The following is an 18,698-nucleotide window of genomic DNA, read 5'->3' on the forward strand; positions in this document are numbered from 1 at the left end:
CAGACTACCATTCCAGAGTTTGGGGTCAATACTTTTTTTGGTCACACTTTATTTTAAAGGGGACATTGGATGCAAAATTCAGTTTTATATGTTGTTTGAACTTAAACGTGTGTTGGCAGTATGTGTACACAACAACCCTATAATCAGCGTTGGGGAAGGTTACTTTTAAAAGTAATGCATTACAATATTGAGTTACTCCCTAAAACTAATTACGCTACTTAGGTACTTTTTATGGAAAGTAATGCGTTACTGTACTTTTGCATTACTATTTAAATCTGAGCAGGACTTGCTTATTTGCTTTTAATAAAAAAAAGTTCTATTTTTGTCAAATGTAAAAGCCTTTTCACACCAAAAGCCTCAGGCTTTGAGAAAAGTTAATTCACGTCTGTACAGTAGACTTGAGTAACTTTTGCTTATTAGTATGGTTGAATCGGATCATCGAAGGTCAGCAGCAAAGACATCAATTAATAAAATGGGATTAAATGCATAAAGGATATTTGTATTATTTAACATATTTAATTATTGCAGGTTTGCGTCATATTCTGAGTTGAATGTCACTGTTTTTATTCATTTTGAGAAATACTGAATCTGTTTTTTTTGTGAGTGAGATGAATTAATGCATGTTCACATTTATTCTAGAACTAACATATTACTCCCGACTTACTCTCAACATGGGGACAGGAGAGCTTTTAATCAATAAATTGGGGAAATAGTAACTGGCCCTACTTATTTGAAAAATGTAACTCATATATTGTCAAATAAAAAGTATTGCATTACTTTAGTAGTTACTTGGAAAAAGTAATAATATTACGTAACTTGCGTTACTTGTAATGGGTTACCCTCAACACTGCCTATAATAATAAAAATCCACCTAATGCTTTTTTTTTTTTAAATCCCCGCAAATCATAAGCACTTTCTCAGAGCAAGCCGTTCACATACTGATGTCACTTTGCACAGGCACCTTCCACAACTGTTGATGGACACTGTCGTGTCACCACTGGCCCACTCTGAGTGAGCTGTAAACAGTCCACCATTGTTTAGGTGCCAGAGCAGGCCTCCTGAGCGATTGAGGTGTTTTGTTGTGGGATGTAATAATGAGCATAACACTCATCATTTACTCCCGACATCTGAGCCGCTGAAGACGCAGTGGATTACTTTGGTTTTTTAAAAAAGGAATGCACCCCCTGATCTACCTAAATGCGTTTTGTTTGCGCAATTTATTTTACAGCAGACTGCTTTGTAAATGAGGGTCAGGGTTTTGCTAAAAAATTGTTCATGAAGGATGGATCGGTACTAGAGGTTGACTGATGTATCAGTTTTGCCGATAGTTGATTGGTGGAACTAACAGTTATCGGCAAAAATCCATGCTGATAGGTTTCCCAAGTTGGGTCCGTTGCCGGAGCGGCTGAGAAGGTCGTCATTATACAGCACAGTCTTTGTTATACAGCACGAGAGCGGCCTCTAGTGGTGGAAATCACTGACAGCACGTGCCAGTTGTTTAAACACATGACATTGCGCGCTGCACAGAGTGGGACACTTCAAACGCGGATTTAAAACATTGACAAGGAAACTGTGTGTAGAGTACAATGTAGTGCATGTTTTCATGTCGTTACTAAGCGATGAATTTGTTGACTAGATGCTACATTAGTGGAGAAAGGACAGCAGTACACTTTTGCCCGTTTGGTGATCAAATAAAGTCTTGTAGACCGCCGCTTGAATTGAACGTGACGCGTCCAGTGTGTGTGATACCGGATAGCTGCGAGTTCTTCTAGACGTGGCGCTGCACTTTTGCCGGTTGTGTGACTAATATATTTTTATATTTTGATTAGATAACCACAAATGTTCTAGAATAGAAGCATTTAAATTGTGAAAGTACACAATATCCATATGTATGTAATTTCAATATTGTGGCCTTTGTGTAGATATTTAAAGATGGCCGTCTTTAGCTTGATTGTTGATGTAATGGTAACACTTTACAATATGAGTCTATTTGTAACATTAAGATTGATAAAAGCTGTAGAATAGAAGTATTGTTCCTTGTTCCTTGAACATTACGGAACGATGAACTAACTGTAATGATCAATGTATAATTTATATTAATGTTTTTATTCATTTACAAAGTATGGTTCAGTAGGCCACTTTATTTTTTTTAAATAGTAGAGCACTATTTATTTTCCGTTAGTATCCATTTTAAAAATTGGTCGATTAATTGGTATCAGCCAGTGTGGTCCAACCTAGTTATCGTTATCGGTAAAATCCAATATCGGTCGACCTCTAATCGGTACCGACTGTTTGTGATCCAGCTTCACCTCTTGAAGAAGTGTAAAAGTTTTTTTATGAATCTTTGTAAATGGCCTTTCCTAATAACACCCTAGTTAGCAAGTTTTAGACGAATGTGGTTAAATTGAACAGTCTCACACCATTTCTACACCGTATGTGAGCAGCGCAGCAGACAAAATAGAGCAGAGTCACATTCACTACATTACATTAAGGTAGGCTTTGTAGAGGGTTTATAAAGGTGTTTGTTAATGACTAATAAGTCATTTACAAATGTATTTTAAATTGTTTTTGGGCAGTTATAACTGCATGAATAAAAAAGGTGACTTTAATGCAAGTAAGGGGTGGGGTAAGCGGTAGCTCATCATCATTTAAAGAGACATGCACTGAATCGAGTCACTGTGTACAGAGCTGTTTTTGACAACATAAAAAGGGTGTTGTTTTACACTACCATTGAGAAATTTTAACCAAAGTATGTTATAGACTTTTCACGAAGACCCTAAAGAATCATACAACTTGTGGAAAATGGGCATCTGATGTCCCCTATAAGGTCCAATTTTCACTATTAAGTAACTATTACCTATGACTTCTGCCTAAATAAATTCCTAATTACTGCGTATTAATAGTTAGTAAGGCAGTTGTTAAGGTATTAGTTGTTTAGGTATTAGTTTAGAGTAGGATTAAAGGATGTAGAATGTGGTCATGCAGAATATGTGCTTTATAAGTGCTAAAAACAGTCAATATGCTAGTAAGATGCATGCTAATAAGCAACTAGTTAGTAGTGAGAATTGGTCCCTAAACTAAAGTGTTATCCTTTCTTTCTTTCTTTCTTTCTTTTTCTTTCTTTTAATAGTTTAATTTAGCAAGGACACACTGACCCCAGACTTTTGCTTGGTAGTGTAGACTTGTGAAAAAAATACTCTAGGTTAAAGGAGTAGTTCAACCAAAAAAAAAAAAAAAATGTTCTCACATGTTGTTCTAAGCCAAAATGCTATTTTTTCTGTGAAACTGAAAACTCGTATCACTTTGAGATTGCACCAGGTTTTAGATTTTATAAAGCCATTAGCCACTGACATTAACATTATGGCAACTAATGATAAGACAATAATTATTCATATTATGGATGGTAGCTTATACATTCTTATTCTATAGTTTATACATTATACCATATTTATCCAAATTATAATGAAACACTAAAAACTAAATTCAATCATCTTGAAAGTGAATTTAGGCATCACAGCATTACAAAAATAGTAGCCTACACTATAATAGTAATAATAGTAGAGTATGAAAAACGGATATTCATTTAGATATTTGCTAACAGTGTTATTAAATTATTGGCCACACTTTATATTAGGTGGCCTAAACTACTATGTAGTTACATCAAAAAATTAGTACAATGTAGTTCATATTGTATTGCAAAATACTATTGCTGCTGTTAAGGTGGGATACGGGTAAGGTTAGGGACAGGTTTGGTGGTATGGGCAGGGTTAAGGTGTAAGGGATGGGTCAACAGTGTAATTATAAATGTAATTACAGATGTAATTACATATAGGTATTTATAAAAAATATAAGTACAATGTAAAAACATGAATGTACACAATAAGTGCATTGTACCAAATGATTCATTTAAATGTAAGTACAGTATAGTAGTTAAGGCCACCTAATGTAAAGTGAGTCCAAATCATTAGTGTTTCTAAAGATTTATTTTAAGTGAGTGTTAAGTGATGTTAATCTAAATGTTAAAATATGGAAAGTGAGTATGAACAGTTAAAAAAAAAGTATTCTCGTAGCTTTATAACATTACGGTTGAACCACTGGTGTCACATGGACTATTTTAACACACTGTTCAGTATAGCTTCAAAGTTATGAAATATAACAAATGAGGCACATGGACTTCTTTTATGGTTCCCTTACAGTATTTATTAGGTATTATGAGTTTTCGTAGTACAAGATGAACTCCATAAACATTTCTCCTGTGTTCGACTAAAAACACATATGGGCTTGGAACAACACAGAGAAAGTAATAAATAATTTGGATGAAGTATTTCTTTAATTATGTCCAATGTTCGTCTAACATTGTTTTTGGAGTCTGTGTTTCCCAGTTGTCTGTATTCCTCAAGAAGAATAAAGGATTGTCAGATCGCCGTCAGGTGTTTTTTCATGCTTTCTGTTTCATCCCAAAGAATTCCTTCCTGGCAGGCTGTCATCTCTGAGTTCATTTATACAGCTGGGAGTATGTGAAGCCTGTGTTAGTAATCAAACTTACTTATAAGTGGATCTAACAGACTGTTTTTCTCCAGATCTCCACTGAAGAGTCCTCCTACAGCCCCACACTGACTAACTCCCAGATCCCCCTCAAGTCTGCTCTGAAGACGGTGTCTGCAATCAGCAACACAGAGTCACTGAACAGTGTGTATATAACACTTACTCACACATTTCAACTCCTACTCATGTATGTCGTGTTGCGAACTGTCTGCGACCCCCTGGTACGCACCCATCTTGTGCTAATCTAATCACTCCTCCTTTGCAGGCTCTCCAAACCTCTCCTCTGGGGAACCTGTGAAGGAGCTAGTAGAGGTACGATGGCTCTCTAGGGATCGTAGGTGATACGTGGCACTTATGTTGCTGTAGATTTTACAGGTGCACAGAGACTGAATATGGGACGAGAGACACAAGAGGAACCATCTGTCTAACAATTACCCTAAACATCTTGTTTGTTACTCTTTTAACGTTTCAGTGCTTGACTCAGGCTTTGTTCAGACAGGCAGTATCTTTTGGTGTATTCGACTATTTTAAACATTTTTGACAAATGTGATTCAAAGTACGTAAATATGTGGATAAAAAATCAGATGTTTGATTTCAGCCTGATCAATTAAATCCGATTTCATGTACAATGCCCTCCACTAATATTGGCACCCTTAGTAAATAAAAGCAAAGACGGCTGTGAAAATAAATCTTCATTGTTTATCTTTTTGAGCATTCATTCAAAAAATTCACAAAATTCGAACGTATCATTGACGCAAACAAATGAAATTGGGGGAAACTTACATTGTGAAATAAATATATCTCCAATGCATGTTAACCATAATTATTGGCACCCCTAGAAATTCTTTGAGACCTTTGAGTCTCATTCAACAAAATGAACGAGCAAAATCAGCATCACGTGACAGCCCCATAAGATGAATGAACGACTCGAAAAACCAGAAGAGTCGAAACAGGTGAACTAATTCCAGTACAGAACCTAACAGGATGTTGCGCATGCGAGACTCATTCTTCGCGAGTCACATTAAAGATTCATTCAAAATGAACGAATCGTTAAAGAAAGACCCACGCACCCGAAAGCCTGTGCTACGCAAGCTTTTGTGTTAAAAAAGTATACAAGTTTTTATGTTTCGAAAAAATGACAGATTGTTTCGCTAGATAAGACCCTTCTTCCTTGGCTGGGATTGTTTAGAGCCCTTTGAAACTGCATTTAAACTACATTTTTGAAGTTCAGGGGCACAACTGAAGTCCGTTATATGAAGAAAAATCCTGAAATGCTTTCCTCAAAAACCATAATTTCTTTACAACAGAAGAGACATTAACATCTTGGATGACAAGGAGGTGAGTAAATTATTTGTAAATTGTTGTTCTGGAAGTGGAGTTCCCCTTTAAGAAAAATCCTCCTTGCTCATCCAAAAACAAACTCCAGCATATTCAGTTGTTAGACACAACTTGAACTTAAAGCAGGACTGGTTTCTATGCTCAGATGAAACTAAAAAAAGAGCTTTCTGGCACCAATCCCACCAGATGGGTTTGGTGCAGACAGAGATAAAAAGTACTCCATGTCCATGGTTAAAAATACTGCTGGATCTTTAATGTTGTGGGCTTATTTTTCTGCCAGAGGTCCTGGACATCTTGTTCAGATACATGGCATCATGGATTCTAGCAAATACCAACAGATAAAAAATCTAAATCTGACTGCATCTGTTAGAAATTCTATAATGGGCCATGGCTGGATCTTCCATCAGGACAATGATCCAAAACAAACATCAAAATTAACACAAAAATGTGTCACTGAGTACAAAATAAAGCTTCTGCCCTGACCTGAACCGTTTTGAAAATGAGTGGGGTGAACTGAAGAGAAGAAGCACCAGCATGGAGCTGGAAATCTGAAGAATCTGGAAAGTTTCTATACAGAATGATCTCTGATCTCCTGTCAGGTGTTCTCCAAACTCATCAGGCGTTATAGGAGAAAACTCAGAGCTGTTATCTTGGGAAAAGGATGTTGCAATTGGGTGCCAATAATTGGGGCCAACGTGAACTAGAGAAAAACATATTTAAGGCCCGAGCACTGGTGCTTGACGTATCAAACATACCATCAAGCATACCATATTCACCAAACTTCATATATTTGAAAAAAAGTGCTGGCCTGAAGACCTCTACATGCCAATATTCAGTTCTAGTCATAGAGCCACCAGCTGGCAGCAGGAAGTTTGGCACATATAAATGACTGACATATTCCTTCTTCATTTACCACTTTAAATGCATACTGCTCACCGTTCGCTGTTTTCCTAAAGCATTGAGCCCAGTGCGAGGACCCTTTTAAAGCTGCTTGCATAATGTGATTTTCCCCCCACTTTCCATTGTTTTATGTCAATGAAAGGTCAGAGTTTTGTGAATTTTTTTAATGAAAGATCAAAGGGATGAACGGTGCATTTTAATTTTCATAGCCACCTTATAGCTTATAGCTCATATTTACCAAGGGTGCCAATATTAGTGGAGGGCACTGTATTTTTATTCAACATGCATGTTGCAGAAAATCTGCAAAATTCACTCATTGCACTCACATGTGGAGTTTACTACTGAGTGCTGAACATCTGATTTTTTGGAATTGGACTTAAATACAGATCTTACAAAAATCTTCTTAAGAAAGAAGTTTATAAATTTAAAGAAAGTTTATAAATTTACTAAGATTAATTCTGAGAACTTTGTAAGAATGTTCCTAAATGCAAGCTCTCAAATATCTTCTTAAGAGCATCATATTTTTTTCATAAAAAGATTTGGGGAAAAAAATGAATAGGATTCAAGTCCAGTGTGAACAAAGCCTTAGTCTGTGTTTCTGGAGTTTCACCTCATGTTCAAGTAGCCTCCCACAGGACTTCTCTTATTAAGCGACATCTGTTGAGCAGCGCAAAGCGAGCGTTCTGTCAGCCTGGCATTAACATGGGATTTCGGCTGCTGTATTTATTTGTTCCACACCCCTTTCTGCCTTTCTTTTTGGAGGAACGATGGCTCTAACAGTGTCCCTTGATAATAGTCAATGTTGAAGGTGCAGCTGTTGAGGGAGCGTTGCGTTAGAGTTACATTAACGCTTTATGCTCCTCCTTTTCTATCTGTTCTGTCTGGAAGAGCAATGCTGGCCCCATGGCTCCTAAGAGGAGCAGGAGGCCCAAGCGTGTGAAGATACCCATGGCGGTAAGAACGCAGCCGTAGGGACTCGTTCCGCTCGCCCACAAACACGCATCATCGGGGGTGGCAGTGGCACAGCCAATAGGGCCTTTACTCAGAGGCCTTATTGCGTTCTGCCTCTGTGCTGTATTGATACTCTCCTCCAGCTTAGTACTTCCCCTCTAGGGAACAGGGAACAAGCTGACTCATGAGATGATTCATGCCATGTTATGAAGTATATTTATTTCTCATGGGATGAGTGCGTTTGCGTGACGCATGGTTTGGTTTTTGCAGTTGTCAAGATTCAGAACAGGCCCCAAATGTTTGTAAACCTACAGGCGAACGTCAGGGGATCTTGCAGTTGGACCCGTTTTCTTTTGAACACAGCTTTCCAAAGTTGATTCAAGTCCAATTTCGAACTGAGCCTTAAACTCTCCAATCAAATTAAAAACCTTTTGAAAAGCTATTCCCTGTCTTAGTTCTTTATTGCCTTGGTAATGGCATCCAATCTACCTCACCCTCCCCTGGGCTGCGTTTAATGTATTGCTTAAGCTTGCTAATGTTTAGTAAAGCTTGAGCCGCTTCGGTAGATTACATTAGTATGTGTAGCTTGTCTTGTGAACTGAGTGAATTGCATGACTGTTTATGAGGACAAGAATGTATGAAAGAGACATTTGTGCATTTCTGTGTCTAATTCTTGACTTAATATTTTCAGGATACACCTGATGTAGAAGATGACATGTCAACAGCAGAGGTATGTTAACTAAATACTATCTTACCCCTTAAATATGTTGTAATTGTATCATGATTCTTGTAGTGAGTCACACATTCTGCATTTTTTTTTTCATATAATTTCATTGGAACCTAAGGGTGTTCTAGAATAGAGTCTGATTCTGGGATTCAAAATCTTATTTAAACTTGGAAAGTAACAATTTCAGAATTCTGAAGTCTTCACAAGATTCTGCTCCATTTCTAGCTCTCTAATCAAATTTGTGAATTTGTGACATTGATCATGACTCTTAGTACAGAAGGTCAGATGTTCTTGCTTCCATTGAAGTTTATGTTCTTTGCTAAATGCCAAGTGATCACCAAAATGTCTTGTTACTTATGCTTTATCACTTGTCACCTGGCCCTGTTGCACCTGTTTAGGACACTGTGTAACAAAGCTAATTCTGTAGCTTCTTAGTTCATTAAAAATCATAATGCTGTCATCATTTTCTCAGCCTCAAGTTGTTCAAAAACCTGACTTTCTTTCTTCTGAAGAATGCTCACAGTCTCAGACTGTTATCTTCCATATAAATGATAGCTTTTATGAGAAACAGACTGGAATTTAAGACATTAATCACTGAAACTTTGACCTTGAAAATCACACTTGACAGGCATAGTCACTACTTACTGTTATTCAGTGAAAAAGATCATACTATTCTGCTTTAAATATCTTCTTTTGTGTTCCACTAAAGGAAGAAAGTCATACAGCTTTGAAATGATGTTAGCGTGAGCAAATGATGACTTTACTCTTTAATTGCTCTTTAATATTCATTGGACTACTTATGGACAGGATTATCATATAATCTTACATAAATAGTATAAAACGTAAGATAATTGCTCCTTCAGTTTACATAGTATTTGTTATTTGAACTTTTTTAGAAAAAAAAAAATCTTTTTTTCAGATAGCTGAGTGGGAGGAGCAACAGTTGGATGAGGCTGTTAATTTCAACAACTGTAAAATAGACCCCGCCCCCTTTCAGCTGGTGGAACGGACATCTTTGCATAAGGTAAAAGATCTGCTGTTTCTGCTTCGCATAGAGCGCTCCAGTGATGACATTTTTGTAGGCCAGCTTTGTTCTTTACATCACCATAGTTCCCTTGACAGTTTATTATTGCTGAAAATAAGCTGTGACCAACAAACCTTTAATTCATTTTAAGTTAATCTTCACAAATGAACACGTTTTATGAATTTTGAAGCCTAAATACACTCCCTAGAAGTGAGAAGACAAACTGCGCCACGGTCACATGACTTTAATATCACCACACCATTAAGCTTCTGACAACTCTTTGAGTCTTTATTTTAAAAAAACATTTTCCCTGAAAGTTTGAGTTAGAATGGGTTGCAAAGAGCACGATTTTTAAAGGAGAAGTCCACTTCCAGAACGTCTTTCTTACTTCAGTCGATAAGAAATTGTTTCATCTCGTTTTCTTTCCCAACTTCAAAATCGTCCTACATCGCTGCAGAAGTACTGACCCAATGTTTACAAAGTGAACATGCAAAGAAGATCAAACGCCCTTTACAAAAAAAAGGTAAAACAGCAATGTAAGACGATTTTGACGTTGAAGAAGAAAACGAGATGGGAGTTTTTCGACATACCCAAACTGTATTGACCCGGATTACACAGACTACGTATCGCAGAGACGAGACAAGGCAAGCGTTTGAGGTTAAAAAGTAAATAAATTGTCAATTTGTTTCAAAAATGACAATCGTTTTGCTAGATAAGACCCTTCTTCTTCGGCTGTGATCGTTTAGAGCCATTTGAAGCTGCATTTAAACTGCATTTTGGAAGTTCAAACTTGGCGGCACCACTGAAGTCCACTATACGGAGAAAAATTCGGGAATGTTTTCCTCAAGAAACAAACTTTCTTATCGACTGAAGAAAGAAAGACATGAACATCTTGGATGACAAGGGAGTGAGTAAGTTACCTGTAAATTTTTTGTTCTGGAAGTGGACTTCTCTTTTAACATAATGAGGCTGTAAAAGCTAACTAACAGGCATTTAATTGATACGTCAATTAAAAACCCATTTAAAAAAAAAAATTGACCTGGGGATGATGAAGTGAAAGAAATGGATATGTAAAAATGCTTGTTTTCTGGGTTTAGGCCTACAAAAATGTCATACCTACAGGGCTCTATTATTCAGTCATCAAAAAAATGACAGAAATCATCATAAAAGTAGTGCAAATCATATATTCTGAAGCCACATAGCAGGGTTTTGTTAGGAACAGACTGTATTGTAAGCCATGTAAAATCATATGGAAAAACAAAGGTAAAACTTCAGTTTAGAGACCAGTCTCATTATTAACTAGTTTCTTATTAGTATGCATATTATTAACACATTGGCTGTTTATTCTTACCTGTACTCAAAAAAAAATGTTGGGTTAAAAACAACCATTTCTGGGTTATTTGGCAAACCAGCTCTGGGTAAATGCCTGGTAAACATTCAGTAAATGTTTCAGGACGTGACGGGAGCAGCAAGAGCAGCCAATGTGAATATGTGGGCTGTTCCAATTCATTACATGACTTACATTTATGACTTAGATTCATGGTTAAAAGATTACAAAAACAGCTTTACATTGTGCAAAAACAATGCATAGCGTGACCACTGCGTCACTAGTGCACTAGATCAGTAGCACTCCTATTGTAGTCAGTGGAGTGCACGAAAACTTTGTTACACGTGAGAGACTATGGCAATCTAGAGTATTCATATACACACACAGATTCTGATTGCACACTGACCCATCAAAAGTATGTGATTTCACAGCAAAACGTGCATTCTCGACATGTGATTTGCCATAAAAAATTACACGTTCTGTATGTGCACTTTGGGCTCATAGAAAAGGCGCATCGGAAACGTGCGTTTGCCTCAAAATGCATGTCCTCAATGTGTAACACGTGCTTTGGAGTCGTCGAAAATGTGCGCTTTTGATGTGCGTTTGTGTTTGAATACGTGTGTTTTGAGTCAGACAAAACGCACGTCATGAATTGGTAGCCAGGTAAACCAAACAGGAAGTGTAAATGTCTGTCTGAAGTATCCAAACATGTAGAAAGACTGTGCTCTCTCCTTAGTGTTCTCAAAATTGCATGTCAACAAACAAAAACAAAACAAAAATCAAATATTTTCTAATTTCTCTTTTTTTCCTTTGAAGTAGAAAACCATATTACCGGTACACTTTCACAGAAAATTAAACAATAATGTTGCTTTCATAAAGTTACTTACTTTCCAATATAGTGATCAAGTGTTAAATCAAACTTAAGTCATAAAAAAAGAGAGAAATATTCCCAGGCCAGAGTCGATTATTCAAAGCGAGTCATATCCTCTGGGTCTAAGTGCATTTATTGGATAGAATTATATTGTAGACTGATTGGACATTAATTATATAAATATAATATATTAATAACATAATAAAACATGCTGCTACAATAAAAAACTGTATATTCCTATTATCCCTCCTGCAGTAACTTCAGCAGTGTGCAGATCCTCCTTTATCTCAGGACTGTGGCGACACCAGCAGCGCATAATGTAATGATATAATATCTAATGGTAAAAACATATATTTATGTCATTATTATGAAAAAAAAAAAATTGTTTAAATAACATAACATCTCCTCGTTACAGCATAATTCAATGAAAAAATAATGAAAAAAATAATAATAATAATAATAAGCAATACATCACCATAATAGCCCATATAGTGGAAAAAACATGACAGACTCCAGCCCTAAAAAGTGAGCACACGATTTTAATGTGCAGTTTTGAGAACACTGACGAGCACATTCTTTTCGACAGTTTGGATACTTCAGACAGATGTTTGTACTGCCAGTTTTGTTTACCTGTTTACACGTTCATAAAATGTGTTTTGTATGACTTAAAACACACATATTCAATGCTCATTTTTGTTATGATAAACATGTACTTTCGATGACTCCAAAGTACGCATCAAGAACACGTGTTTAAAAGGGTTAGTTCACCCAAAAATGAAAATTAGCCCATTATTTGCTCACCCTCCAGGCATCCTAGGTGTATATGACTTCATTCTTTCAGACTAATTCAATTGGAGTTATATTAAAAATTATCCTGACACTTCCAAGCTTTAGAATGGCATAGACGGATGTTTCTCTTCATCAGTTCAAAACAAGTCCAATAAAGTGCATCCATCCATCATAAAAAGTGCCTCACACAATTCCAGGGGGTGAATAAAGGCCTTCTGTAGTGATTTGGTATATATATCCATATTTATATAATGTAAGAGTCACTTTAATCTAGCTTGTGCTTAATCTAGTGTTGCGCTTGTGCCACTTGGAAGTGATGCACAGGGGAGAGACCAAAACAAAACAAAACAATGGTGGTGAATTAGAATCACAAAACGAAGATTTGTAAAGAAGAATGTCAGAGGATTTCGATATAAACCAGGAGGAGACTGGTTTTCCCTTGCTAAAGTAACAAAACTTTGCTTCCTTTGCTCCTGTAAACAAACATTGGTTTGTGCGAGACTCACCGATGCATGCGCAACGCCAACATCTTACGTCATCCGCCCAGAGCTGCTTCTGTGTACAACAGTGAGTGCAGGCTAGATTACAGTGATTCTTATGTTTTAAATATGGATATTTTTCTTACTAAAATGCATCAATTCACTATAAGAGGCCTTTATTCACCCCCCAGAGTCATGTGAGGCACTTTTTATTACTGATAGATGAACTTTAGTGGACTTGTTTTGGACTGATGAAGAGAAACACCCGTCTATGCCGTTCTAAAGCTTGGAAGTGCCAGGAAAATTTGTAATATAACTCCGATTGGATTCATCTGAAAGAAGGAATTCACCTAAGATGCCTGGAGGGTGAGTAAAAAATTGACTATTTTTCATTTTTGGGTGAACTATCCCTTTAATAGCAAATCACACATCATGGATGAACATTTTTATACACAAAAAAACATATGTTTCCAACCCACGTTTTTCATGACCCTAAAGCCCACGTTAAAAACGCACATTTTTATGGCAAATTACACATCAAGAATGCGCATTTTGAAAATCGCATGCTTTTGATGGGTCAGTGTGTAATCAGACACCTGACCAGGCATATATGAATACTTTGGCTTGCCGTAACAGACAGCAGTGTCGCGTCGTGTTTCAGCCCTGGTCGCACATTCATTTGGCAGAAATTGAAACTTCCACAGTTCCACGCGTTGTTTGCTTTGAGTGTAGATCTGTTGCAATCTGTTACATTTAAGCAAAAAAAAAAAAAAATTAAGGAAACATTTGAGATTACAGACATTTTCCTACTTATATAGTAATAATTTGACAAGAATACAACGTAATACAAACCTTAATTTAATTCAGGAAGTTTCCCATCAGTCAAGTTTTCTCTCAGGACAGAACAACAAATGTAACAAGTTTTAACAGATTAGGCACAGACCACCCAAAATTGGGGTACACTGACCCAGCACTGGTTAGGTATGTGAGAGGGTTCATTACTTATATTGACACTGAAGATAAAATTTAACCCAATAAAATGACCCAACAAGCTGAACCTAGCATTTGGGTTAAAAAATAACCCACCATTTTTTAGAGTGCAGAAAAACTACCCAACACCTGGGTAAAAATATTATAAAAATAACCCAATAAAACAAGCCAACAGGCTGAACCCAGCATTTGTGTTAAAAGAATAACCAAGCATTTTTTTAGAGTACATAAAGTTTATGTTAATGCCTTATTCTGCATGACAATTAACAATTACCTTACCATTACTGAACAGCTAATTAGGAGTTAAGGCAAAACTTATAGTTAATAGTTAATAGTGAGAATTGGTCGCCAAACGTTGAACAAAACAAACGGGTCAGTTTTATTACAGTTGCTGTTTAATGAAACATGAATGTTAGTCCTTATCTCTGTCCCTTTTGTTTAGACACACACTATTTTCTCACTACTTGGTCTGGATCATGCCTATGTCACCAGCACCGGACGTCTAGTAGGAGTGGTCTCGCTAAAAGAGGTGTGTGATTGTATTCTTTTACTAGTTTTTCTTTATAGCAGAAAAACACATTTCAAAAAAATGTCTGTTTACAGTTGCGTAAGGCCATCGAGGGCTCTGTAACCGTGACCGGAGTGAAAGTCCGTCCCCCGCTGGCCAGCTTCCGCGACAGCGGCAACAGCAGCAGCGTCTCAGAGGTCACCGAGCTCCACAAGCTCTGGAGTCGTCACAAGAGCCTGTCGTTGCCACGGGAACCTAACCTCCCCGACCTGGACGACCAAACGGAGCAGCCGTCCGAGGGCAGCCTGGTGAACGAGACCGAGTGTACAGAGCTGTCCAGTCAGAACAGCCCATTACACACAGACGACCAATCAGAGCTGCCCTACGCTGACGCCACACCCGAAGAGGAGCTCCTAACGCAGCTCCCCTGTGACTGTGCCCCCCCTTTGGAGGATGGGGGCTTGGAGGCCGCCAGCGAGCAGTGCCCAGCTCCGATTAAAGAAGGGGCGAGCGAGGGAAGCCCCTCGCCGTCAGAGGGTCAGCCCGAATGACAGCTGTTTGCGGTTGGTAACGCACACTCCATTTACACCATAAGCGGGATTGTGAAGTCAGGTTGAAGAGCACCTGGAGGAAGTCTTTAAGCAGTGAAGCACACTCTCTGCTCCGTACTAATCAAACCAACCCTAATCGCTGGTCCTGCCTTCACACGAAACACGCCGTGTGTGTTTGTATGTGTGGGATGTCATAGATGCGCGCTGCAGTGTGAGTGCTGTGTGGCTCCGGGTGTGTTTGACGATGGGCTCGTCTGTTTTGTGTTTGTGTATTTGTCATAAACTTGGGTGTTTGTTGATTTGTGGCTTCATAGCGCATTTCTCTGTTGATTTATGTTGATGAGATTCATTCAAAGAAGTTTATGTTCGATGATGTCACGTTTGTTCGTTGATTTGTGGCTTCACGGCGCGTTTGAGTGTGTGTTTCTTGGTCTTTGCGCAAGTGACAGAGTGTGCGTAAGAAAAGCTGAGCGTGTGTGCGAGAGTGACTCAGCTGCACCTAGCCAACGCACCCATCTGGTGCCGACACTTTAAATCCAAATAAAATTGTCTCTGAGAGCCAAACTACAATTTTGCTCTAAATATAGCCCTTAATAACCCACACTGCAAGGAAACACGGAGGGAGAGAGCGGGGGAAAGAAAGGGAACGGGTGGGCAAAAGAGGACACAGAAGACATGGAGAGAACAAGAACATGATGCAAAATGAGCGAAAGACAGGAAGGACACAGGAACGAGAGTCGTGGAAAGGCAGGAGTACGAATGGGAGAGTGGGGTAAACTGTGCCGCGTTTTATTTTGGTTGTCAACTAGGCAAGAAGAAATAAGTAATCAGGGAAATGAATGCACTTAATTATATTTCAGAATACATAGAGACACCGAAATATGACGTTTTAAAATGGTTGAGTGACACAACTTACCCCACACTGGGGGTAAGATGTGCCATGAATGTTGAGCCACTGGGGAGTATTTAAACTATTTATTTCAGGTAAAATATGAACATTTAAAGAACATGAATCTCATTTCAAAGTTTCGCTGCACAATATTCACATTTTCATATACCAACTACACTCAGAGCGATGCCATAGAAAAACCATTTTTGGTTCCACAAAGGACCATTCAGTCAAAAGTTCTTTAAAGAATTTCATTAATTCATACCGTTTTATAATCTGAAGAACCTTCTTTAGTCACAAAGAACCTTTTGTGGAACAGAAAGGATCTTCAGATGTCAAAGGTTCTAAATGGAACCATTTAGACAAAAAGGTTCTTCTATGGCATCGTGAAGCACCTTTATTTTTAGGAGTGTAGAAACATTCAGTGTATTTGCATGTAGTATATAACATGAGTATTTGTTTTTTCCCATATTTGGATGCAGAACTCATCCACACTATTAGCCGCTGGCACATTTTACCCTGAAGCACCTGACACACTTCACCCAAAAGCTAAATTTTTGGGAAAACAAAATGTTCATTTCTAATTCATTGCTAAACTTCTTTATTTATTCATGATGTGATTTAATAATGCATATCATCTTTCATTTTATAAACCGGCAATTCATCGAAATGTGTGATAAATATTTTCAGCGTGGATAAACTTGTTTTGACATCACTTTTCACTCATTTTACCTGCCATATGGAAAATGTACTTACTTAATTGCTTATGTAAATCACAGGCAGCTGAATACAATGGACCTATTTTTAAAACAAAGTCATGTGACGAAATCATCCATTTCGCTAGATTACAGGGATGGCACATCTTACCCCACTCTCCCCTACAAAACCAACAGCGACTCATACAGAGGAGTTTCCAACCAGGGTAGTTTTAAAGCACATTGTAATTACCATTCAAACAAAACACAGCAATACACAGGCGTTTTCCATACTGACAGCATCGGGAAAAAACTCTTTTAACAAAGCATCGTTGAGCACACGGTTTGGATGGTGTTGCCTGTAATTACGAGTAATGATATCCCACATTATGTAGGCACGTTAAGCATGCGCAGATCTCTATCAGGACCAGTGTGCAGCATAGCTGCCTGGCCATTTAAAATGTATTAAAGCATCTTTCCTAGAAGCTCGAAATACCTAGAGACTCCAAGTGAAGAAACTGAGCCTCTTAAATTCTTAATTATATGCATGAACCCCGATGCAATCATTTGCATGCTCACACATGCGCATAAACAATACGCATCATATTGCTTTGCAGCCAGCTTAAATAGGAAGACTGCATAGGCCTGTTACATGTTACTTCATCAGGTTTACTTACAAAGCCAGATTTTTTCAGAAATCCAGAACGCAATACTTTTCGCAGATGTTCAAAACACAGACTTCGACGGCAGTGTAGATTGAGTGAAGTTTTCGACTGTGTTAGAGCCAGCCTTTGTATAAATACCATTGCAGGGAGTTTGTGGTCACTGTGCAGATCTCATCCAGCAATCATCAAAGTATTAAAATGTAACTCATTGCAATGATGGATATTCTGTGTACCTACAATCTGAATTGTTTTACATATGCGCAAAGCTTTTTACATTTGATTTTGAGCTGTCAACTGTGCAAGAATATTGTATTAGAATTACTGCTTGCCAAATAGCTTTATTTTACTGAACACTGGCTCTGTTTCTACAGTGCATATTATTTTGAAACTGTTTGCAATAATCATGAATAGGATGTACTGAAACAAACTATTTTTAAATGCCTTGAGATTTCACTTTCAAAGTGTTTACCGGACCCCGGCGGTGGAGTTTTCACTAGTTTTCAGCCTGAGAATGATGTAGTGGTCTTTTAATGTTCTGTTCGCATCAAAACTGTGGCTGAACGACGCTATGCAGTATGGTCAAGAACAGCACAACTACCCCAGACACAGCCTAAGCAGAGCTAAGCGGAGAATGAGTTACGTTGCTTTTTCTTGTGCACTGCAGAAATGGTAGGCTACGGGTTTGATTTAAACGGATCAAGGCAAGTGGACCAAAACCATAACCATGACAATGACTTCCTGACACAGCCTATTCTCATTCGCTCAGAAACGCCGGCTATGGGTTCTGCCAGCCACAAGAGCGAAACGTTTCCTCGCCATTCATCCGGCTGCACTAATCAGCTGTTTTATTAACGTTTGTTATGAAACCCAATCCTGACGTGGGACAGGAATAACTTAAGCTAATAATGATCTTTAGATATGTTGTGTCACGTTTTGTCTCTGTTTGCCGCTTGTGCAGTTTAAGTCAAGCCCACGGTGTGTAAAGTGTCTGCTAATATGCCGCACATTCAGTGTAGAGTTAAGCAATAAGTCTGCTCCCATTTCCGTAAATGGTTTTTATAAATCATTTGCTTGTACAGAATACAGGGTAACGCGGTATGTATATGAACTCTACTCACATACCCTGTACATATAGAGATAAGCATATTGAATCAGCTGTTACCATTATTTTTCAGAAAACATGAAATTGTTTTGTACATCAGTAAATATTAAATTTCAACTTTAAAGCTTTCTGTTTTACACAACTCGTTTTTTTGTGGGAAATACTGTGTTGTTGATTTTTTTAAATCTTGAAGTATTTTTGTCTCGTTTAAAATTTGGAAACACCCTCAGGTGCCTGATAGCACACGTACATCTCAGAGACGTCTATTTGACGTCTGCATTTACATCTGAGTGTATGCTCATCTGCAATATGTCTATTGGATGTTTCCTATCAGATATCAAATAGAC

At 37.9% G+C, this 18,698-nt stretch overlaps 1 protein-coding gene across 5 annotated transcripts in view; it reads left to right on the forward strand.

The window, feature by feature from the left end:
* Nucleotides 1-18,475, forward strand: part of clcn2a (chloride channel, voltage-sensitive 2a) — a 78,698-nt gene extending 60,223 nt beyond the window's left edge. For 2 of the 5 annotated variants that reach the window (XM_051138017.1, XM_051138011.1), the window contains 7 exons: nt 4,581-4,689; nt 4,811-4,857; nt 7,672-7,737; nt 8,426-8,464; nt 9,381-9,485; nt 14,384-14,470; nt 14,545-18,474. In XM_051138017.1, coding sequence (XP_050993974.1) covers nt 4,581-4,689; nt 4,811-4,857; nt 7,672-7,737; nt 8,426-8,464; nt 9,381-9,485; nt 14,384-14,470; nt 14,545-15,000 — 909 coding nt within the window. In that variant the 3' untranslated portion in view covers nt 15,001-18,474. Of the gene's footprint in view, nt 1-4,580; nt 4,690-4,810; nt 4,858-7,671; nt 7,738-8,425; nt 8,465-9,380; nt 9,486-14,383; nt 14,471-14,544 lie in introns of all 5 variants that reach the window. The other 3 variants (XM_051138002.1, XM_051137993.1, XM_051138023.1) reach the window with 2 other exon arrangements.
* The last annotated feature ends 223 nt before the right edge of the window (nt 18,476-18,698 follow it).

Source organism: Labeo rohita, chromosome 2 (assembly GCF_022985175.1).
Source record: "Labeo rohita strain BAU-BD-2019 chromosome 2, IGBB_LRoh.1.0, whole genome shotgun sequence".
Taxonomy (NCBI): Eukaryota; Metazoa; Chordata; class Actinopteri; order Cypriniformes; family Cyprinidae; genus Labeo; species Labeo rohita.